This window comes from Sinocyclocheilus grahami, unplaced genomic scaffold (assembly GCF_001515645.1).
Source record: "Sinocyclocheilus grahami isolate Dianchi unplaced genomic scaffold, SAMN03320097.WGS_v1.1 scaffold421.1, whole genome shotgun sequence".
Taxonomy (NCBI): domain Eukaryota; kingdom Metazoa; phylum Chordata; class Actinopteri; order Cypriniformes; family Cyprinidae; genus Sinocyclocheilus; species Sinocyclocheilus grahami.
In genome coordinates, this window is record NW_015505600.1 from 662,667 (window position 1) to 686,373 (window position 23,707).

Below are 23,707 nucleotides of genomic sequence, written 5' to 3' on the forward strand. Positions count from 1 at the left end.
TTCATTTCTATCAGTATGAACTGACCAGCACACAGAATATGAAGAGTATTAAAAACATTAGGAGTCTTCGGCAGTCCTTAAGGTACCAGCACAATATCGTCATCGATAAAGTCCCAGAAAATATCGAGATATTCTTTTGTGTCAATATCGCACACCCCTACGTGAAAGCAAACCATGAAGGTGTAAATCTTACTCCAGAACATTGAGTTGAGGGCATATGCAGACATCAGATCCAATTTAGCTCGATCAAGAGGATCCAGCTTAAATCAGGTACAAAAAGATTTGAAAAAATAAGCCATTCATATGTGATAATGTTCATATAACTGCTCATTTGTGCATTTGCTTTCACATACTTTCAGCAGATTGTGACTTCTGGATACGGACACGAGCGTTTGGACCATATTCTGGACAGAGCTCAAAGAGGAATCAAAATCATTCAGGTTTTCCTCAATTTCAGTGGGATTATCCTCTGCTGGACCATCATCAGCCATCGTATGAACACACTGAAAACATAATGATATATTATTCAAAATTATTTCATATAAATCAAGAGTTCCTACCAATGAATTTAGTTTGTGGGTTTTTTAATTAAAAACATGCACTCACAAAGACCAACTTCAAACTATATTTCATAACTGAGCATAGCTGAAAAACTAAAAAAATCCACGACTTCTCCATGATATTTTACGATTTTATTAACTTGACTTTTTTAGGCCTGGAAATGTAAATTATGATACTTGACTATATGTGGGCATACATAACAGATGATTAAAGACACCCTAACCCAGATTATGTTAACGCTGTAGCATTATATATCACTCGAAGCATATCAAACTAATAATAAGTATAAAACATACGAGATTATAACAAGTAGAGTCCAGCTTTTTCCACGTGCGTTAGTGACTGCGTGTAATAAAAGCACATTTAGTGTCGCTGACTGAAAAAATCAATGAGACGCCATCGAAGACAGCTCTTTAAACACTTATTAAAATCATTGTTACGCATAAAACAAGTCGATGTTATTTATAAAGCTCTTACCTGTAACCACACGCGACACTGAGCCTTCACTGAACACAGAAAAAAAACACGCGGGCGGTGTTTCAAAATAAAAGCCATGCAAGTAACAGTAACTTCTTCTTCTTCTTCTTCTTCATGTTTTATGACGGGTGGCATCCACCGTTAAGGTGCATTACCGCCACCTACTATACTGGAGTGTGGACCAGAACTTTATATTCTATTTATTAACCCAGTTTCCCTCAAGAATACAATTAAAGAATTATAATTTCCTGTTTGACCGAATATTTGCTTTGCATCTAGTATCTCCTGTGGTGTCCTTCTGAATATTTCTCTTTCTGTAATATATTTTGGACATAGAACATGTTCTACTGAATCCTCCTCCTGATAATACTCACACAGACCTGTGGGATGTTTTCCAATTAGATGTAATGTCTTATTTAGTCTTGTGTGACCCAGTCTTAACCTTGATATTATATTTTCCTCCTTGGTACTTCGCCCTGTCATCCTCATCCTTCCCACTTCTTTCTGGATGTTATAAAGATGTCTTCCCTTGTCCCATTTATCTTGCCATTTACTGATGATTTTACTTTTAATTATTGTCTTTATTTCTGCTTATGCAAGTAACTTTACAGTGCGGAGTGTTAAATATCAAACATTTTAACTTACAGGGCGTTATGCGGTGTGTTTTTTACACTACAAGTAAATATCACACTAATAATTAACACAGTGCACCTAAACAGTATTTATTACTATAAAAGTAATTGCTTATTGTTCATCCTCCCCTGTTAAAAAAACCAGCATATGCTGGTTAGGTATGTTTTGACACTGGGATGCTGCTTTAAGGACCAGCATAAACCAGCAAAAGGACCAGCTTAAACCGGCAAAGGACCAGCATAAACCAGCAAAGGACCAGCATGGACCAGCATAGACCAGCTTAAACCGGCAAAGGTCCAGCATGGACCAGCATAGACCAGCTTAAACCGGCAAAGGTCCAGCATGGACCAGCATAGACCAGCTTAAACCGGCAAAGGTCCAGCATGGACCAGCATAGACCAGCTTAAACCGGCAAAGGTCCAGCATGGACCAGCATAGACCAGCTTAAACCGGCAAAGGTCCAGCATGGACCAGCATAGACCAGCTTAAACCGGCAAAGGTCCAGCATGGACCAGCATAGACCAGCTTAAACCGGCAAAGGTCCAGCATGGACCAGCATAGACCAGCTTAAACCGGCAAAGGTCCAGCATGGACCAGCATAGACCAGCTTAAACCGGCAAAGGTCCAGCATGGACCAGCATAGACCAGCTTAAACCGGCAAAGGTCCAGCATGGACCAGCATAGACCAGCTTAAACCGGCAAAGGTCCAGCATGGACCAGCATAGACCAGCTTAAACCGGCAAAGGTCCAGCATGGACCAGCATAGACCAGCTTAAACCGGCAAAGGTCCAGCATGGACCAGCATAGACCAGCTTAAACCGGCAAAGGTCCAGCATGGACCAGCATAGACCAGCTTAAACCGGCAAAGGTCCAGCATGGACCAGCATAGACCAGCTTAAACCGGCAAAGGTCCAGCATGGACCAGCATAGACCAGCTTAAACCGGCAAAGGTCCAGCATGGACCAGCATAGACCAGCTTAAACCGGCAAAGGTCCAGCATGGACCAGCATAGACCAGCTTAAACCGGCAAAGGTCCAGCATGGACCAGCATAGACCAGCTTAAACCGGCAAAGGTCCAGCATGGACCAGCATAGACCAGCTTAAACCGGCAAAGGTCCAGCATGGACCAGCATAGACCAGCTTAAACCGGCAAAGGTCCAGCATGGACCAGCATAGACCAGCTTAAACCGGCAAAGGTCCAGCATGGACCAGCATAGACCAGCTTAAACCGGCAAAGGTCCAGCATGGACCAGCATAGACCAGCTTAAACCGGCAAAGGTCCAGCATGGACCAGCATAGACCAGCTTAAACCGGCAAAGGTCCAGCATGGACCAGCATAGACCAGCTTAAACCGGCAAAGGTCCAGCATGGACCAGCATAGACCAGCTTAAACCGGCAAAGGTCCAGCATGGACCAGCATAGACCAGCTTAAACCGGCAAAGGTCCAGCATGGACCAGCATAGACCAGCTTAAACCGGCAAAGGTCCAGCATGGACCAGCATAGACCAGCTTAAACCGGCAAAGGTCCAGCATGGACCAGCATAGACCAGCTTAAACCGGCAAAGGTCCAGCATGGACCAGCATAGACCAGCTTAAACCGGCAAAGGTCCAGCATGGACCAGCATAGACCAGCTTAAACCGGCAAAGGTCCAGCATGGACCAGCATAGACCAGCTTAAACCGGCAAAGGTCCAGCATGGACCAGCATAGACCAGCTTAAACCGGCAAAGGTCCAGCATGGACCAGCATAGACCAGCTTAAACCGGCAAAGGTCCAGCATGGACCAGCATAGACCAGCTTAAACCGGCAAAGGTCCAGCATGGACCAGCATAGACCAGCTTAAACCGGCAAAGGTCCAGCATGGACCAGCATAGACCAGCTTAAACCGGCAAAGGTCCAGCATGGACCAGCATAGACCAGCTTAAACCGGCAAAGGTCCAGCATGGACCAGCATAGACCAGCTTAAACCGGCAAAGGTCCAGCATGGACCAGCATAGACCAGCTTAAACCGGCAAAGGTCCAGCATGGACCAGCATAGACCAGCTTAAACCGGCAAAGGTCCAGCATGGACCAGCATAGACCAGCTTAAACCGGCAAAGGTCCAGCATGGACCAGCATAGACCAGCTTAAACCGGCAAAGGTCCAGCATGGACCAGCATAGACCAGCTTAAACCGGCAAAGGTCCAGCATGGACCAGCATAGACCAGCTTAAACCGGCAAAGGTCCAGCATGGACCAGCATAGACCAGCTTAAACCGGCAAAGGTCCAGCATGGACCAGCATAGACCAGCTTAAACCGGCAAAGGTCCAGCATGGACCAGCATAGACCAGCTTAAACCGGCAAAGGTCCAGCATGGACCAGCATAGACCAGCTTAAACCGGCAAAGGTCCAGCATGGACCAGCATAGACCAGCTTAAACCGGCAAAGGTCCAGCATGGACCAGCATAGACCAGCTTAAACCGGCAAAGGTCCAGCATGGACCAGCATAGACCAGCTTAAACCGGCAAAGGTCCAGCATGGACCAGCATAGACCAGCTTAAACCGGCAAAGGTCCAGCATGGACCAGCATAGACCAGCTTAAACCGGCAAAGGTCCAGCATGGACCAGCATAGACCAGCTTAAACCGGCAAAGGTCCAGCATGGACCAGCATAGACCAGCTTAAACCGGCAAAGGTCCAGCATGGACCAGCATAGACCAGCTTAAACCGGCAAAGGTCCAGCATGGACCAGCATAGACCAGCTTAAACCGGCAAAGGTCCAGCATGGACCAGCATAGACCAGCTTAAACCGGCAAAGGTCCAGCATGGACCAGCATAGACCAGCTTAAACCGGCAAAGGTCCAGCATGGACCAGCATAGACCAGCTTAAACCGGCAAAGGTCCAGCATGGACCAGCATAGACCAGCTTAAACCGGCAAAGGTCCAGCATGGACCAGCATAGACCAGCTTAAACCGGCAAAGGTCCAGCATGGACCAGCATAGACCAGCTTAAACCGGCAAAGGTCCAGCATGGACCAGCATAGACCAGCTTAAACCGGCAAAGGTCCAGCATGGACCAGCATAGACCAGCTTAAACCGGCAAAGGTCCAGCATGGACCAGCATAGACCAGCTTAAACCGGCAAAGGTCCAGCATGGACCAGCATAGACCAGCTTAAACCGGCAAAGGTCCAGCATGGACCAGCATAGACCAGCTTAAACCGGCAAAGGTCCAGCATGGACCAGCATAGACCAGCTTAAACCGGCAAAGGTCCAGCATGGACCAGCATAGACCAGCTTAAACCGGCAAAGGTCCAGCATGGACCAGCATAGACCAGCTTAAACCGGCAAAGGTCCAGCATGGACCAGCATAGACCAGCTTAAACCGGCAAAGGTCCAGCATGGACCAGCATAGACCAGCTTAAACCGGCAAAGGTCCAGCATGGACCAGCATAGACCAGCTTAAACCGGCAAAGGTCCAGCATGGACCAGCATAGACCAGCTTAAACCGGCAAAGGTCCAGCATGGACCAGCATAGACCAGCTTAAACCGGCAAAGGTCCAGCATGGACCAGCATAGACCAGCTTAAACCGGCAAAGGTCCAGCATGGACCAGCATAAACCAGCATCCCAGCGTCAAAACATACCTAAACCGCATATGCTGGTTTTTTCAACAGGGTCCTTTTTAGCCACTCATCCGTGCTTAAAATTGTGAGGGGAAAAACGTTTTTGTATTTAGTGTAGTATTTTATTAATTTACTTTAAAGCAGTGGACGTTTATTGTCATATTAAAGTTTGCCTGAAAATGGACTTGCGTTTAATTTTGCTTAAAAGGGGTTGACACCTTATATTTAAAACGGTCTTTATAAAATCCTCTGTTGACTACAACCTCCTCGTTACCCGCAAATACAATTCGCGCGTATAGAAAGCGACTCGTTTTGCTTACATGACTTTTAACTTGCCTTGAGGCTTTTAATTTGAAGCCGTGTTGTTATGTTAAGACAATCTCTGCCTAATACATTTACAGTTCGCGTTGTGTGAGTTACTCCGACGCATACATAAGTCACCATGTCTACTGGTAGAGTGTTGTTATCGTCTGTCAGTGGACAGCAGGTGCGAGAAGGATGAATGCAGCTCAAATCAAGCTATTGGTGAGTTTCTAAATTCATAAGCGTTGTTACAGTTCACCGTTTCATCCAGTTCAGCAGGTTTGAGTTGATTCATGAGTGAAGGAATGCCATATACAGTCACCTGATTACAGTATGAATTGAAGAATAATGCTGACTTGAAATGAACACTTATTTTACTTTAAAAATCCACCAAAAAATGTTATATTATCAGCTGTATTTTAGAGAGTGGAGTTTGTGTGTATGTTAGGCTTGTCACGATAACAACTTTTTGTTGTGCGATATATTGCCCCAGAAATAATTGCGATAAGCGATATTATTGTCATTTTAAAGAGCATTTTATGCCACTGAATATATAATCATAATGTAACAGCATAATAATGCAAGAAGGCCTACACACTTCCAAATGACAACAAACTTTTAATTTTTAAGAATATTTAGATCATGGAAATGAAGTATCAACATATTAGATACCTTAAAAAACTTGAACAAGTCGTAAATAAACATTTTCTAACAAAAAGTGCAAAGTGACCAGTAGAAAAAAAAAAGAAAAATGCATAAATAACTTTTCCTGGCATTCTTTTCTCTGTAAATGAAGGCTGCACACTATTGCTGGAAAACACAATCACTACTCAGCAGTCAGATGTCCGCATGCACAAAGGCACAGATCCCTAAACAAGACCATATCTGCTGATGAAACTTTTTTTTTGTTGAAGCATTTTTTAAATTTGAACAAGAACCAACTACACCACGTTATGTACGAGAAGCTGCAAAAGACACAGGTGCAAGTGGAACGTACAAAACATGGTGAAATACATTTTTAAGTAAATATAATGGGCGACCTATTGCGTCACCAAAAATGATTGAGGTCATGTACATATATTGCGCGATAAGTCGATATATTGATTATTGCGACAGGCCTAGTGTATGTTTGTAGTCTCCTAGGCAGATGTCAGTCTGGTGTCAACGTGACTGAGTAGAGTACAGGAGCGTGTTGTAATTAGTGTAAGCGATGCATGTTAGGCATCAGCAGTTATTCCAGCATTCCTTGAATGATGCTGTAGTCAGACTGGGTTAGAAACCGATTGACACATTCTCTACGGTGTGAAATTCGGCGTACTCGGAGTAACGTGGCGGAGGTGTTTTCTCACATATGGTCTCTCTCCGTCTCTTGCAGCGCTGAGAGTCCCGAGTGTTTACGTCTTTCTTCTCTGTGATCTGAGAGGACAGCGTCTCCAGGATGGCAGACAGATTTTAAGAGCAGACAGGCGACATTCTAGTGAGTTTGAATACTGTTTTTCACGAGTTGTCTGTGTTTTACTGAAGTGGTTTCTAGATCTTTGAAATTCCTTCCTCTTTATTAGTGGTGCTTGCCAAGGGAAGCACGGACATGCATGATACGTTAAATCATGTGACTTGTGAAGGTGAGGCGTGCTGTTACTTTTTAAACCATTGTGTGCATAACTGGACTAAACGGCAGACCAATATCATGCCATTCTGAAATGCCTGAGGCAAAGTTTGTTATCCAAATGATTTGGTGTAATTACCTCCCAATCAGGGGCGTAGCCATCATTTCAGAAGTGAGGGGGACAGAAATGTTATATATATATATATATAAAACATTACAATAACGTTTCTGTAATCTATATAACCTACCAGTCAACAGTTATTGAACAGTAAGATTTTTAATGTTTTATAAAGAAGTCTCTTCTGCTCACCAAGCCTGCATTTATTTGATCCAAAGTACAGCAAAAGCAGTAATGTTGTGAAATATTTTTGCTATTTAAAATAACTGCTTTCTATTTGAATATATTTTAAAATGATTGCTGTGATCAAAGCTGATTTTTCAGCGTCATTACTCCAGTCTTCAGTGTCACATGATCTTCAGAAATCATTCTGATATGCCGATTTGCTGCTCAAGAAAACTTTTATAATTATTATTCATGTTTTTTGAGCAGCAAATCAGAATATCAGAATGATTTCTGAAGGATCGTGTGACTGGAGTAATTATGCAAAAAATGTAGCTTTGAAATCACTATAAAGTACATTTTAAAATATATTCTATAAACTATATATATAAACTATACATATATACTATACTATATATATAAACTATATATACTATATATATAAACTATATATACTATATATATAAACTATATATAATAGAAAACATTTATTTGAAATAGCCTAGTAAAAATATTTCAAAATTGTACAGTTTTGCTGTACTTTGGATCAAAGAAATGCAGGCTTGGTGAACAGAAGGGACTTAAAAATTACTGTTTAAAGACGTTTGACTGGTGTATAGTCAACTTAAATTTTTCTCTAATTTCTAGCTTTTCATTGGCTTAGAAATCAGATAACTGCTGGACAATAACCAATAATAATGATTTGCTTATATACTACAAACACTTTTTTTTATCACATAATAAGGCAGAATAGTTTCTATACTGTAATAAATGCTATGTCAGTTAGCACTGCATTGTTCATATACTTTATTTATTACCTGGAGATGACTTGACAAACACAAATAAACCATATATTGTCGTAATCGTATGTTTAAAGTCTTCATGTTTCCAAACGTTTCAGTTTTTCTGAAAACAACTGTTTTCATACAGCGATAGCTGGACGCCTTTGTCCATATTAGGAATGTCCTTGTACGACTTTCTGCGCACCAGCTTCGAGTATGAATGAAACACACTGCACGGAATGTTTAGCGCTCCGTGAATGTTCATCTCGCCTTATTCTGGGTCCGAATAAAACATCAGATCATGCACAGACTATCCTGTCTCTTTGAATTTAAATCTATATTTATTCACACCGGCTCTTGAAAACCTCTATGCAAACACACTTGCCCGAAAAAGTGCGGGGGACGAATTTACATGATATTTAAAGTGGGGGGGACACGTCCCCCGCGTCATCTACGCCCCTGCTCCCAATCATTAGGTATCCACCTCTGAATGCATTTGTTATTGCATTTTGCAACTTCAATTTTTATTATTGATGATTTCGATCTCTTTTTTCTCTCTCCTCCAGCATTAGTTTCTCCTGGTCATCCTCACATATCCATTCCCCTCCCTCCGTCCCGTCTCTTTGAGAATGGATGGTCAGCAGTCTCTACAGGCCAGCGTGAACTCCTCTTACATTCCCACCACCATCTCCTCCATGTGTGACGAAGAGCATTCAGAGGGTGAGGCGTCTGGGGACGACACTTCGCCATTGCTTTCCCGACAGCAGCCGGCAGGGTCCCTGGCGGCTCGTCACTGCCCGGAGGACTCTTACAATCTGGTGTACATCATCTTCTTTCTGATGGGCATCGGCTCTCTGCTGCCCTGGAATGTGTTCATCACAGCCAAACAGTACTGGCTCTACAAGCTCAGCAACAACTCCAGTCCCTCTGGTCAAGAGGAACCGCACAATGACCTCAGTGTAAGCGTTTTAACAAATTAGAACACTTTTATTTGTAATTTACTAGTGGTTGACAGATATATTGCCAAAGCGGAGGCTTTTATTTTGACAGCATCAAAAACATCAGCGCCTCAGACATCTCATCTCCCTTAGTCTCTGTTTAAATGCTCTGTTGATGAAATTATTAGACAGAAATGTTAAAGAAATATAAATGGTATACAAAAAAGTATTGTCGCGTTCGCTTTTCTATTATTACACTCTAAAAAATGCTGCTATTTTACCCAGCACTGGGTTGTATTTAACCCAGCATTTTTTAGAGTGTAGTAATAGAAAGGGAAATGCTACAATACTTTCTCATCTTCTGTCGGGGATTCAGCAAATGCACATTTATATCATTTAAGCAAGTCTTTAATTATTTAATAAACATATGAATCTGTTTGAATATCTTATAAAATAAATCTAATAAATCAATCAAAATAATGAAAAAAAAAAAGAATCTTAAAAAGTAAATAAAACAAAAAATCTATATCGTTTGACCACTGTTATTTACATGATTTTATTTATTAGCACTGTAAAAAAAAAAAACTCGTTAAATTAATAAAAAAAAATAAAACTGACTGTAATGCTATTTTAGTTGTTAAGGCATGGCATATTGGTGCCTGTATATTTTACAACTTAATAATTGTATAGAATATTAATTTAGCAATCTGCTTGAAGTACCAACATCTGCTTTTTACCGTAAAATGTACTGATAACCACAACAATAATACAGGTGGTAAAACTTACAGTAAGCCGATTGACAGGATTTTATTGTAGCAAAAAATTCTGTAAAAATGACCCAAATAAGGTACAGTGCAGCTTTGAAGAATAGCAAGTCGTACACAGTATATACATTGCGCCGTCATGTGCCAGCTGTTGCTAAAGTGTGTCAGATGACACAGAATGTGTTTGTCTCAGGCATGAGTGTCACCTACTTGTTGCCACGCTGAAGTTATTTAAAGCAGTCACAACATGTTTCTGCACTTTCTGCTCACCCCAGCATTCTCAAGGTCTTGTGATATTTGACAGAACTGATGTTCCTTTCATATGCAGAAGCACGGGCTCTCTTTTGCTCCTTTAGTGTGTTCTAGAGTTAGTTATTAGGTAGAATCTGTCCTCTTCTGATAGTGATAGTATAGTGTTAGTCTGCCGTTTCTTTCCTTCTTGCCCTTTGGAATTGATCTGATTATGCCCACTGGCTGCACTTTCATGCTTGTTTCTAAATAGATTGAATCAGAAGGCTGAGGTGCGTCCTGGGATACTGCTTTAAGTTTGCATTTCCCTCTTAGTTGCCAGGCATAAACGAAGAGGTTTTAGTTGTCATAAACAGAAATCTGCAGAAATCACTACTCATAAGTTGTGAGTTCATGAGTATTGATTTAATACTCATTTTCTGTTTGTCACTCTCACTTGTGCCCAATCTCTGGTTTTATTCGACAGGGCAGGAAATGCTGAAAGTGAAAGCGTATAACTTTATGAGACTCTTTTATGGATCGTCAAGAGCATATGAGCTCCGATCACCTTTGTTTTTTGAGCATGTGGCATATTTTTAAAGGAGATCCATCATTCACAAATAAGAAATGTTTATTGCTTTGCTTTAAGGGCAAATTTGATAGAATTATAGAGTTGTATGTCCTTTTGTCATTACATTCATGATAATTAAAGGGACAGTTCACCCAAAAATGAAAATTCTGCTGTCATTTACTCAGCCTCAAGTTGTTCCGAACCTGTACGAGTTTCTTTCTCCAGTTGAACACAAAAGAAGACATTCTGAAGAATGTTGGTAACCAACGAGTTTCTGATCCCCTTTGACTTTCAGAGTATTTTTTTCTTCTTCAGTGGGTCCGTGGGGACCTGCAGTTTGATATCAAATGAATGCTGTGTAAATACTTGATTCTTGGAATACTTGATTCTGACTGGTCAGTGGTATTCTGCGATCAGATATGTGTGTATACTGACCTCAAACTAACTGTATAATTGACAGTTGGCTCAGGAAAACATTGCTCCGTGTGGCTGTTCATCTTTTATCAGTCTGCACTCTTTATTATTACATAATGAAAAGAACTCCATCCAATGTGTCTTGACCATTTATTTATAAAATAAGTGTTATTTAGCGATAATGACTGGCATTGTCACTTAATTGTTTTTTTTTGGTCTGGTGTGCAGGACTACTTTGAGAGTTACATCGCCATTGCGTCCACAATTCCCTCTGTGTTGTGTCTCATCCTCAACTACCTCCTGGTCAACAGGTAAAAGACACACATCTTCAAACTCAAAACGCATATACAAACACACTTAACTTTCCGTATTATCCACTCAGAACATGCGAGTTATGATTTCAAATGCTGTTAAATCCATACTCTTAAAAATAAAGGATTCAAAAGGGGGTTTTAGCAGCGACGCCATAGAAGAACCATGTTGGGTTTCCCAAAGAAACTTTCAGTGAACAAATAATTTCAATAATCTGAAGAAACTTTTGTGCATTGGAAGGTTCCATGGATGTTAAAGGTTCTTTATGGAACCATTGGTCACACTTTAATATCTCATTAATAAACCATTAACTAGGACTTAATTTGCTGCTTATTAATAGTTAGTAAGGCAGTTGTTAAGTTTAGGTATTAGAGATGTCGAATATGGTCATGCAGTATATGTGCTTATAGGTACTAATAAACAGCCAATATGTTAATAATAGGCATGTTAATAAGCAACAAGTTAATAGTGAGAATTGGTCCCTTTACTAAAGTGCTTCCGAACCAAGAGTGCAGGATAGAATTTTTGAAAAGTAGCATTAGTTTGTCTTCCAATAAAAACCAAAAATGTTTTCTAACAGGCGCATGAGTTTGCAACTTCATTTGCAGCACAATCAAAGCATCTCTTGCTGAGCCTCAATTGAATCAGTTCACACACACAGAGTCCTGTTCAAGTGTACTGTGGTACCTTTGTAAATGTAGCCAATTCCTGTGCTCTCAGAGAATAAAGCCTCGCTGTGTCCATTTTCAAACATTACATGTTTGTCTCCAGACTTCCCTTTTTTGTGGTTTTGTTGTGAACATTGGACTCTAATTTTAAAGATTCAAGACTGTGGCCAGCAGGTATGGTAAAAACAAGCTGCTTGATGGACACACCGCTGTTTTGTGCGAAGACTAACTGAATTGGGATGAGCGATTGGATCATAAAAACTGGATGACAGAAATATTTCAGTGTTCACCCTCTGCATTGATGTTAACCTGTAAACAAGGGCTAACCCCTCCCTTACTCTCTGCAAACCACTCCAGGAGCTTTAACAGCATGTCAACAAGCCTACTCTGCAAAAACAGAGATAATAATAAAAAAATTGGCAAGTGGAGTTGCAGCCAATGATTAGTGATTAGTATCGGCCTCAAATTTCATGATCAGTGCACAACTATTGTTATATCTAGACAGCACGATTATGATGCCAATACATAGAATGATTATAAATTAGTTGGTGATGCGAATAATGTATAGTTGAACGATTAAGTGGCTGGCCAATATATCTGTCTATCACTAGCATAAACCCAGGAATTTGTTTTTGCCTGGTAGACAATAGAACACATCAGCTGTGCTTAAAGCCCCCGCAATTGCATTTAAGAAAACATGAGTGGCCAGTCATTAAGAGCATTCTTATAAACTAACATTTTTGCATCCATATTTGACCTCAAAGCATGCAAGTTCCCACACTCCCCATACAAACTGAAACCCCAGGTTGGGAATCACAGGCCGGCTGAATCAAGTTCTCCTTCTTTTTTGCGTCTTCTTGTGCTTGAATGGTTTCAGATCACTTGAATGTTTAATTTGCCAAGATTTAAAGGGGTCATGAACTGCCTTTGTTTTGTTTTTTTGTTTTGTACTGTTCTCTGAGGTCCACTTATAATGTTATAATACTACTACTAATAATTTGTTACATTTATATAGCGCTTTTCTAGGCACTCAAAGCGCTTTACATTAAGAGAGGGGATCTCCTCAACCACCACCAGTATGCAGCATCCACCTGGATGATGCCACGGCAGCCATATTGTGTCAGCACGCCCACCGCACACCAGCTTATTGGTGACAATGATGAAGCCTATCAGTATATGGGGATGATTAGGAGGCCATGATGATGGACAGAGACCAATGGGCGAATTTGGCCAGGATGCCGGGGTTACACGCCTACTGGTATTTTTAATGACCACAGAGAATCAGGACCTCGGTTTAACGTCTCATCCGAAGGACGGATCAAGATTTTTACATCAAAAAACATAATAATTCAGAAGTAATAGGCTATTTTCTGTCTTGTTTTTGACCCCCTCATCAGAACGCTCTGTTTGAATAGGTGTGACCGATCGTCGACAAGTGGAGTTGCAGCCAATGATTAGTGATTAGTATCGGCCTCAAATTTCATGATCAGTGCACAACTATTGTTATATCTAGACAGCACGATTATGATGCCAATACATAGAATGATTATAAATTAGTTGGTGATGCGAATAATGTATAGTTGAACGATTAAGTGGCTGGCCAATATATCTGTCTATCACTAGCATAAACCCAGGAATTTGTTTTTGCCTGGTAGACAATAGAACACATCAGCTGTGCTTAAAGCCCCCGCAATTGCATTTAAGAAAACATGAGTGGCCAGTCATTAAGAGCATTCTTATAAACTAACATTTTTGCATCCATATTTGACCTCAAAGCATGCAAGTTCCCACACTCCCCATACAAACTGAAACCCCAGGTTGGGAATCACAGGCCGGCTGAATCAAGTTCTCCTTCTTTTTTGCGTCTTCTTGTGCTTGAATGGTTTCAGATCACTTGAATGTTTAATTTGCCAAGATTTAAAGGGGTCATGAACTGCCTTTGTTTTGTTTTTTTGTTTTGTACTGTTCTCTGAGGTCCACTTATAATGTTATAATACTACTACTAATAATTTGTTACATTTATATAGCGCTTTTCTAGGCACTCAAAGCGCTTTACATTAAGAGAGGGGATCTCCTCAACCACCACCAGTATGCAGCATCCACCTGGATGATGCCACGGCAGCCATATTGTGTCAGCACGCCCACCGCACACCAGCTTATTGGTGACAATGATGAAGCCTATCAGTATATGGGGATGATTAGGAGGCCATGATGATGGACAGAGACCAATGGGCGAATTTGGCCAGGATGCCGGGGTTACACGCCTACTGGTATTTTTAATGACCACAGAGAATCAGGACCTCGGTTTAACGTCTCATCCGAAGGACGGATCAAGATTTTTACATCAAAAAACATAATAATTCAGAAGTAATAGGCTATTTTCTGTCTTGTTTTTGACCCCCTCATCAGAACGCTCTGTTTGAATAGGTGTGACCGATCGTCGACTCAGAAGTAAATGCCCACTGCTATGATTGGCTAAAAGTTGTGTATGTTTGATAGAAGCTGCAGTGATTTAGGTTAAAAACGCATAAATACTCAGTATATATCTAACAAACCGTAGTAACAAAGCAAAAGTGACCACATAATAAAAACAGTTACTCACACTTGTGTGGTGCAAAATTAGGCCCTGTCCACACGAATGCGGTTATTTTTAAAACCGCAGCTTTTTCTACGCGGTTAGGCCGTTCGTCCACACGCAAACGCAGCACCAGGTTACTGAAACCGAACATTTTGGAAAACGCCTGCCAGGGTGAAGATTTTCAAAAACTCTGGTTGCAGTGTTATCGTGTAGTAGACAGTGAAACCGGAGATTTTGGCTTGTGACGTCGGAGTCTGCGCTGTTATCTCCGCCTACTGGAAACTTTTTTAGACTTCTGATTGGCCAACATGGCTATACGGTTGAGATTATATCGCCACCTGTTGGTTTGGCATGCTCTTGACAGTGCTTCATAGCATGCGTTTGCGTTTTCATGTGGACGGAGATTTTTTTTTAAATGGAAGAAGGAAAAACGTGTACGTGTGGACATGGCCTTAGATCCAATATATTCGGCACAGCATCGTCTTTTAGTTAAAAAATTTCTGAAAATCCTGCGTCGAATTGTGCCTTGTTTGTAAACGAATCCGCGGTAAAATTAAGTCAAAAAAAGTCCACGTTTTTACTGACGTGGTCGGGCACTTCATTAAAAATAAAGTTCATCAAATAAAGTTTATAGTTTGGTTTCTGCGTTGAACTGTGTTTGTCTTGTCATTTACCTAATATGTGCGCGAATCTGTGGGCGGGGCTAAATAGACAGTGACGTAGAAGCAGGCGTTGATCTTCTTCTGCGGAGGCGGTGCTTATCCACACTATTACATCGTAAAGTGGCACATTCCACAACTTGTCGTTTTGGCAGATTGGCTTCAATATAAGCTGTTTTTAGAGTAACAAGAAAGTTCTGAGTTCTGAAACTTACAGAATGTTTTTATAGCACAATGACCTCTTATATATCGAAAGATCAATGGAATTTTGATTTCGCAGTTCACGACCCCTTTAAAAACATGCAAATGTTGAATTTTATCACTGACAATTCCATCAACTCGTCCCGACTCGAACGTCTTTCACACTGGCCTCTGTATTTCTTTCAGGGTTTCCTCTCAGGTGCGGGTAATGTTCTCTCTCCTGGTGATCTTGGTTGTGTTTGTGGTGACCACAGCGCTGGTGAAAGTGGACATGTCTGGCTGTAGGATGCAGTTTTTTGGGGGAACGCTGGCCAGTGTGGCGCTGGTCAGTGGGGCGTCCAACATCTTCTCTGGCAGTGTGTTTGGTATCAGTGGCTACTTTCCAATGAGGATATCTCAAGCAATCATATCAGGTACTACTACAAGTGTTCATCCTCTTGAGTTGACTGAAAGGAAATCGGTGCTATTTATCTCTAAATATATAAAAAAACAGCCAACAGCACAATATACAGTGGCGCCACAAGACTAAGCTTGTGTCTTTTGTCTTCAGGTCAGGCCATGGGTGGCACTTTGAGTGCATTGGCATCAACAGTAGACCTGGCTGCCTCGAGTGACGTGACCGACAGTGCGCTGGTGTATTTCATCACAGCAGACATCTTCACTCTTGTCTGTATCATCATGTACCTGCTGCTGCCCAGACTGTCTTACGCAAGGTGAGCGAGTTTGCTTAACATGTAGCACAAACCCATTAAAGGTATGACATTTCTATCATTGCATAACCCTTGATAGCCATTATGAATATTCCACTACACTAAACATTTGACCCATGCACAAACACAAAAGGAGCATTGTTTTCTTCCAGTTATCTCATGAATATCTACCATATAAAAACCTGACTACATGATATTCACAGAGCTCTTTGTTGGAAGGGGAAGTGTGGTGCTGGTAGTGAATCCATGAGTTTCATCGGCGGTCTGGGGTCAAACCGCAGTTTCGTGACACAGTTGTGATGTAGAGATCAGCAGTTGCTGATGTGCCAACATACTATTTTTATATGCTTGAGTTAGGGATTTTTTTCTAAATCCTATATCCACCAAACAGTCACAAAAGGAGAAGTGTAGCAGAATCTCTTTTCCAATACAATGGCATTGAAAGGAGACCCTTTCAAGCACCTGAATTGTAATAAAAGAGACAAGGGTGTATAATTACAGTCCATATGACTTTGGTATTATATCCCTAATCGTCTAAAACCGTATGACATAATTGTGTGAAGAACAGCTGTCAAATCTTATTCCGATTCAAATATCATTGTGCAGAAAAGAGCATCTTGGAGATTCTGTGAAATATCTCCTAAGTTCAACAGTTGAAAGCTTTAAAGGTTTTAGTGAGTATATATGATGATGAAAATTATTGATGTAAATGCAGTACTCAGAGTTACTGTTAAGTGGCACTAGAGTGCTGCATTTACATGATGCGATTATATCAAGAAAATTTGATTGAATCGTTAAATTATTACTTGATTAAATCACAATAAATGATTTAAACAATGCAAGCGAATCACATTTGTTTTGTGTAAAGCATTGCTTGTAAATCCTTACTTTCAAGAACCTATCATTGATTTCTATTCTATTCAGTAATGAAAATATTTTATAAAATATTTAAAATTCCCATTATTGGAATAAGTTGTAAAAGTATTAAACAAAGAGTTAAACTAAAGAAGTAAACAAGCATTGGAAGGGTTAACAGGTGAGTGTACATATCATAATCATTCTTTTTGCAAAAATAGTTTCAAACATATTTTTTACATGGATTTATTATTTTTAAATATTGAATTTAATGACTTTTTTTTTTTTACACCATTTGGCAAAACTGAATTAATACAATTTCCGTAACATAAAAGGTCAAGTATCATCACCATACTACCAATCATACCAAATTACCAGTATCAATATTTAATCAGTATTATTCTTAAACTATTTGTAATCTTGACACAGTGAGGGTCTACAGGGGTCTTCTGTTTAAGCTGATCTATGACGCAATAAAATGGCTGACTTTTTAAACAAAACACAAATGACAAAATTATAAAAGTGAACACATTTCAGCTTAAATTATAAAAAAAATTAACAAAATGAAATATATTTAAATAAATGCAATCATCATCATCATTGATTTAGTGTCTGGACACCACCTAAACAAATCTGATTTTGAGCCCCACAACAAAATTGTAATTCAGAAATAAAAACAGGTTTTTACAAAGTTCATATTATTTTATAGAAATGTGTTGTGTTTTATAGAAATAGTAACGCAAGATTTGGAAACAAAATTACTGAATGGTAAACAAATATAAATAAATGAATAACAACAACAATCAGTGAAACCCTGTATTTCAGTTTTCCGATTTTAGACTAAACCCCATGACAACATTTTAACATTTCAGGAGCAGAAAACTAGTTTTTACAATATTCATATTATTTTATAGAAATGCTAACAAAAGATTTGATAAATACGGTTGGTAAACAAACAAATAATAAGTGAAACCATTTATTTCAGCGTCCAGACAGTTACACCACCTGAACATTTTTGACTTTTAAGCCCCACAACACAATTGTAATACAGGAACGGAAAATATGTTCATCACAGTGAATGTCTCTATGAATTGTATATTGTGACATTCCTAATCATAATACCAGGATGTCTGTCTGTCTGTCTAACTCTCTTTCAGGTACTACATGGAAGTAGCAGCTGTACCCTGTAGTGAGTCTAACAGCCACAGCAGCCGCTCAGACTCGTCCTCTGGATCCGTGCCGCCCCTCAAACCCATCCTGAAGAAGACCTGGGTTCTGGGCAGCTGCGTCTTCTACGTTTTCTTCATCTCCATCCTGATTTTCCCTGCTCTTTCCTCAGGGATCCAGTCTATGAATAAAGACTCTGGAAGCCCTTGGGCTAGCACATACTTTGTGCCTCTGACTAGTTTTCTACTGTACAACGTTGCAGACTTCTGCGGCCGCCAGGTCACGGCCTGGTTGCAGGTGCCGGGTCCCACCAGCCGCATGCTGCCATTGCTGGTGGTCTCCAGAAGCGCCTTGGTTCCTCTCTTCATGTTCTGCAACTATCAGCCCCGGTACCATCTGCACAGTGTGTTCTTTGCACATGACCTCTTCCCCGTGGTCTTCGTCTGTCTGCTGGGGATTTCCAACGGGTACCTGGGCACACTGCCCATGATCTACGGGCCCAAAGTGGTGCCGCGGGAGCTGGCTGAGCCTGCGGGGGTCGTCATGTCCTTCTTCCTCACGCTGGGGCTTGCTGTGGGGTCAGCCTTCTCTGTGGCGCTCGTTCACTCTATCTGAGTCTAAATGACTGGCTGCCTTTCAGACCTTTACAGTATTGCCACGAGACTGATTGTTTACACTACAGCACTCAAGAAGACTTTTGCCAATTAAAAAAAAAAATATATATATATATATTTCCTATTTTTTTGTTACAGGCTTTATGCATTTTAGTGGTCACAATGAAATGGGTGTTTTTTATTTCTCGTTTTTAATCTAAATGTTTTTTATGCTTTTTCGATTACAGTCGATTTTATTATTGTTATTTTTTTCAGATAATATGCAATCATGTTTATCCATTTCGACCTTTATAATAAAACATTTGCATAAAAAGAAGCATTGTACGTGTACTTGTGCTTATGCTTTAAGGGTTTTAGTCATGTTTACAATGTGTTATCGTGAAAGGACATTTTCAAATGAAATGCCAAAAAAATATAGCATATCTAACACCAAATAAATAAGTACAAATATTAATCATAGAAACCTGATTTTTTAAATGAAAGCTCGTGTTTAAATGCTTGAAATTAATTGTTAAATTGTCAACATAAATTCAAAATAGCTGTGATGCACCATGCACTTCTGCAGCGTCTACTATCTTTAAGAAAATATTTCCAAATGTATCGTTTTAAGAAATTTGTTACATTTGAGAAAGATTGGTGATTACATTCTTGCTTTCAGTTAAACTTTTTTTTTTTCATTTCATTGTGATTTAAAGGTTAATTAAATATTAAGGCAATGAAAAACAGCAGTAACCTGCAAATTCACACTCCTGACCTATTAATGTAACTATTATTATCACCTCACCTCCTCATTTATTATCCTTGCATGAGGAAGCAATCTTCAGATGCAGATGCACCTGTCCCTTCTTCTGTATGCATGTCCTGCAGCAGTTCTGTGAGGCTGTGAAGCTGTGAGGAGGAGACACAGTTTATCATCAGGTTGTCTCGTCTTTGTGATGCTCGTGGAAGTGCGAGTTAAAGCCCACCCACACTTACAAACTAACCAAAGGTTTCAGGACCACCAGAGGTAGACCAAAATACCCCACCGGAGCACATCTTCTCAAAAACATGGTACGTAAACGCATATCCTTTAATACTTTTTTATTGATTAGAGACAGCGACTTAAGTAAACAGATGGAAAATGCCGTGGATTGAGTTTTATCTTAGTGTACTTTGCCCTACACACGATTTGCGAATTTAACTAGCTGCCCTGTTTATGACTACTAGTAAGTGTTTACTACGAACAACATTTCAGAAAGACAGTAACGAATGTTAAATGTGGGTTTTTACGAATAACGTATATGTTGTATGTTTTTGATTCATTACAAACAACCGGCTCTTGAGAGTCATTTGATTAAGAATCATTTTGCTTTTATTTAAAGAACCGACTCATACGATTCATTCGTTCGAGAATCTGACTGCTGTGTCGTGATGGGAAGTTCGGATCATTTTACCGACTCGGACCCTTGAGTCTCGTTCAGCAAAATGAACGAATCTTTTTTCCGAGTCATTTCAGCAAAATATAATTAAAATGTTACGTGTTACTTCCTTAACACATCTACTACTTACGCAAACGTTGATCACACTACAAACAATACAAAAGTGCTGTAAGAAACAGAAAAGATGAATTCATTGTTTACCTGGGTCTTCAGTCTATGATTAGCTCACCACAGCTCTTCTCTGACAAGTCTTCGGGTTTGGGTTTATGGGGCTGTCACGCGATGAATGAACGACTCGAAACAGGTGAACTACTTGACTAATTCCAGTACAGAACCTATAGGATGTTGCGCATGCGCGACTGAACGAATCACTCCCCGAGACGACTCGTTCTTTCCGAGTCACTTTAAAGATTCGTTCAAAATGAACGAATCGTTCTTGAAGTATTCATGTTATACGATGATTCTCTAAAAAGAACCGACTGTCTTGTCGGTTTCGAGTTGTTGCCCAGTAGCGGTGATGTTTACTACAGTACTATTATCGGCGGGTAATAGTTCTGTAGTAAACATACTAAACAATAAAACGTTTTCTAAATAAGAGCCGCCAGGCTCCTACTACAGGAAGTGACATCACCTTGTAGGATAACAACAGCACAAGCATCAGTAAGTTCTAGCAATGCATTTAATATGTTATGTTAGGTATCCTGGCCGCTTTCTTGTCATTATGTAGATAGTACAATTATATTATTAATGAAGACGACGTGACGAACATATTCTGATATTTCTTTCTCTAGTCAACTTTGTCTTGCCGTAAAAAGCGGGAGCGGCCATTTGTAAATTCTATGGGTCTAGCTTCCGGTCTCATCTGCGTCCAGCTATTTTTAGCTGTACAAAACCGCTCGTTTTGCTGCTTGAAATTGCAAACCGGCGTGTCTTACCATATTGTTTTAATGTATTATCTGAATTATGAACACACTGGTTTGTAGTGCAACCAGTTTTACCGTTTACTGCACGTTGTTAATGATCCGGAAGTCTCGCCCATAGGCTTACTTCCGCGTTGAAGAAAAAGGTGGCTAGGCTAAATACTAACTTAAACATATAAAAGCATGCTCATTTTAAGAGGTACAAACAAAAATGACCACAATTAAAAACGGAAAGTAAATGAAGTTATGTTGTATACGTTTGCTGTGCATCTGACACACATGACAAAAATGTATCATTAACATCATTTACTGCGTTTGTAGTAAATCATTTACTGCATTGAACACTTCCTCCTTCAGTAATCAGTTACTCCAGATAATTATTTGACATTGGTTTATAAAATACAAGTTCCATGTTTCTGGTTTCAAAGCGCTTGACATGTTAGGAGCGGTGCAAATGAAGAGTAATAGTGTTGGGTTGTTGGTTTAAATCCGTGTGCATCTCCTGCAGACAGAGGACGGCATCATGCTGGATGAGGTGCTTGTGAACGAGCAGCCTTCCACAGACACAGAGGAGACAGCGCCATGTTTCCAGACTCCGGGCCCCACTGTCACCTTCCACAGTCTCCGCTACCGCATCAAGGAACGATTAGGAATGTTTAGTAGGCAGTGGGTTGAAAAGGACATCCTCAGAGATGTCAGGTAATGGTTTGACATGTTCTGCTAGTCAAACATTTGGACACACTTACTCATTCCATAAGCATGTTAGCATAAACCTGTAGGAACAACATAGTGTAGGGTAGTGTAGTTTTAGATTGAATTAATTAAATTATTTAGCCTAGATCTGACATGTCCCAGCCTGCCCATCTGTATTTTGAGGGGTGCAGTAATAGTGGTCACGGGGAAAAGGGGGATCTGAAAGACTCAATTTATCTGAAATGCAATATACATTGGTTTTATATCTGCATTATATCAGCCTCCCTGCTCTCTAAGTAGTGAAAAACGCATATTACGTCACAGTTTTAATTCAGTGTTAAGTGTTTTCTTGCACAGTTAAATAGAAGCAGTGTATGAAGAAGAATCAGTGATACACAGTTGCGCAAAGAGCTGCTCGCAATTGAAAGAACTCCTCGTCTAGTTGAAAGCAGTCCAAAACGTGATGTTTTCTTTTCCATCTGTTGCAGTGGCATCTTGAGCCCTGGAATGAATGCGATTATGGGCCCTACTGGAAGTGGGAAGACATCGTAAGCGCTTTTTCATTTATTTCTGTTGATTCGTTTTAATAGTATTTGGCCACTAATATCTAAACCTCATTGCATTAGATACAATGTCAGCAATTAAAAAAAATAATTTTAAAGAATGTCAGGTCCCAATCTTTAAATACTATGTACTTAATAATAAAATAATCAATTGTTAGGTGCAGTGCACCTGTCGTGTTCATTTTTAGCACTTTTGCTGCCATTGAGGGGGATACGGATAAGATTAGGGGCAGGTTTTTTGCTATGGTTAGGTTTAAGGGGTCGGCAGTGAAATGGGTGTAGCTACAGAAATAAATTACAGATATAAATTCAGGAAGGTATTTTCAAATATGAGTACAATGTGAAAACTTAATTTAAATGTAAGTGCATAGAAGTTAAGGACACTTAATATCCACCTTATTTTTCCCGTAAAAGCGGGAGCGGCCATTTGTAAATTTAATGTGTCTTGCTTCCGGTCTCATCCGCTTCCAGCTATAATTAACTGTACAAAACAGCTCGTTTTGCAGCTTGCTGTTTCAAACTGGTGTGTCTTACCATATTATTTTAATGTATTATCTTAATTATGACCAAACTGGTTTGTAGTGCAAATCGTTTTACCGTTTACTGCATGTGGTTATTCTTCTCGTTATTTCCCTGCAGCGGCTAATGAACTGGAAGTCTCGCACATTGACAGAAAATGGCTTACTTCCGCATTGAAAAATAAGGTGGATAAAGTGGGTCCTAACAACACCATAAGCACACGTTTCAAGCGAAATATTTGAAAATAATTTTTTTGTTAGTCACTGCTAAAATGAGTAGGCTCATAAATGGGATGTTAGGATAGTTAGCATTGTCTGTTTGCAAATGTTCAGTAGCCCCTCACTGCAGAACACAAGAACCAGGGGGCGTGGTTGGATCCACATCAAGGGGGTGGAGATGGGTGGGTTTAGGGGTGGAGATGGTTAGGTGATGGGTAGGTTTAGGGGTGGAGATGGTTAGGTGATGGGTAGGTTTAGGGGTGGAGATAGGTAGGTTTAGGGGTCCAGATGGTTTGGTGATGGGTAGGTTTAGGGGTGGAGATGGTTAGGTGATGGGTAGGTTTAGGGGTGGAGATGGTTAGGTGATGGGTAGGTTTAGGGGTGGAGATGGTTAGGTGATGGGTAGGTTTAGGGGTGGAGATGGTTAGGTGATGGGTAGGTTTAGGGGTGGAGAT

The 23,707-nt window shown here is 40.3% G+C and overlaps 3 protein-coding genes and 1 long non-coding RNA gene across 6 annotated transcripts in view; 3 read left to right on the forward strand and 1 right to left on the reverse strand.

The window, feature by feature from the left end:
* LOC107551343 (uncharacterized) overlaps window positions 1–284 on the forward strand; it is a 1,037-nt gene extending 753 nt beyond the window's left edge. The window contains exon 2 of the long non-coding RNA XR_001604755.1: window positions 169–284. This is a non-coding gene — a long non-coding RNA (uncharacterized lncRNA). The remainder of the gene's footprint in view (window positions 1–168) is intronic.
* The window catches only part of LOC107551342 (nuclear nucleic acid-binding protein C1D-like), a 2,859-nt gene extending 1,740 nt beyond the window's left edge, over window positions 1–1,119 (reverse strand). The window contains exons 1-4 of one of the 2 annotated variants that reach the window (XM_016232917.1): window positions 1,039–1,098; window positions 858–903; window positions 354–503; window positions 194–260 (exon numbers count right to left, since the gene is read on the reverse strand). In XM_016232917.1, coding sequence (XP_016088403.1) covers window positions 194–260; window positions 354–491 — 205 coding nt within the window. In that variant the 5' untranslated portion in view covers window positions 492–503; window positions 858–903; window positions 1,039–1,098. Of the gene's footprint in view, window positions 1–193; window positions 261–353; window positions 504–857; window positions 904–1,038 lie in introns of both variants that reach the window. The other variant, XM_016232916.1, reaches the window with a different exon arrangement.
* A 4,520-nt stretch (window positions 1,120–5,639) lies between these two features.
* LOC107551349 (equilibrative nucleoside transporter 3-like) lies at window positions 5,640–18,996 on the forward strand. Of its 2 annotated transcripts, none has more exons than XM_016232923.1 (7): window positions 5,640–5,796; window positions 6,950–7,051; window positions 8,809–9,201; window positions 11,386–11,468; window positions 15,762–15,988; window positions 16,126–16,288; window positions 18,298–18,996. In XM_016232923.1, the coding sequence occupies exons 3-7, from the start codon at window positions 8,872–8,874 to the stop codon at window positions 18,920–18,922; spliced, it is 1,428 nt and encodes a 475-aa protein (XP_016088409.1). In that variant the 5' UTR covers window positions 5,640–5,796; window positions 6,950–7,051; window positions 8,809–8,871; the 3' UTR covers window positions 18,923–18,996. The 2 variants fall into 2 exon arrangements, with proteins under 2 accessions (XP_016088409.1, XP_016088410.1); XM_016232924.1 differs by having other exon boundaries at window positions 5,663–5,682.
* Window positions 18,997–19,741: 745 nt separating this feature from the next.
* LOC107551336 (ATP-binding cassette sub-family G member 2-like) overlaps window positions 19,742–23,707 on the forward strand; it is a 17,869-nt gene continuing 13,903 nt past the window's right edge. The window contains exons 1-3 of the mRNA XM_016232911.1: window positions 19,742–19,971; window positions 21,768–21,958; window positions 22,441–22,500. Of these exons, the coding sequence (XP_016088397.1) occupies window positions 19,969–19,971; window positions 21,768–21,958; window positions 22,441–22,500 (254 nt within the window). The 5' untranslated portion in view covers window positions 19,742–19,968. The remainder of the gene's footprint in view (window positions 19,972–21,767; window positions 21,959–22,440; window positions 22,501–23,707) is intronic.

Excerpts from the sequence above, each read along its gene's own strand:
- LOC107551349 (XM_016232923.1), top strand. The coding sequence starts at position 8,872 with ATGGATGGTCAGCAGTCTCTACAGGCCAGCGTGAACTCCTCTTACATT. Across the intron at positions 9,202-11,385 it reads AACCGCACAATGACCTCAGT|GACTACTTTGAGAGTTACAT; the intron begins GTAAGCGTTTTA and ends TCTGGTGTGCAG. Across the intron at positions 16,289-18,297 it reads CCCAGACTGTCTTACGCAAG|GTACTACATGGAAGTAGCAG; the intron begins GTGAGCGAGTTT and ends ACTCTCTTTCAG.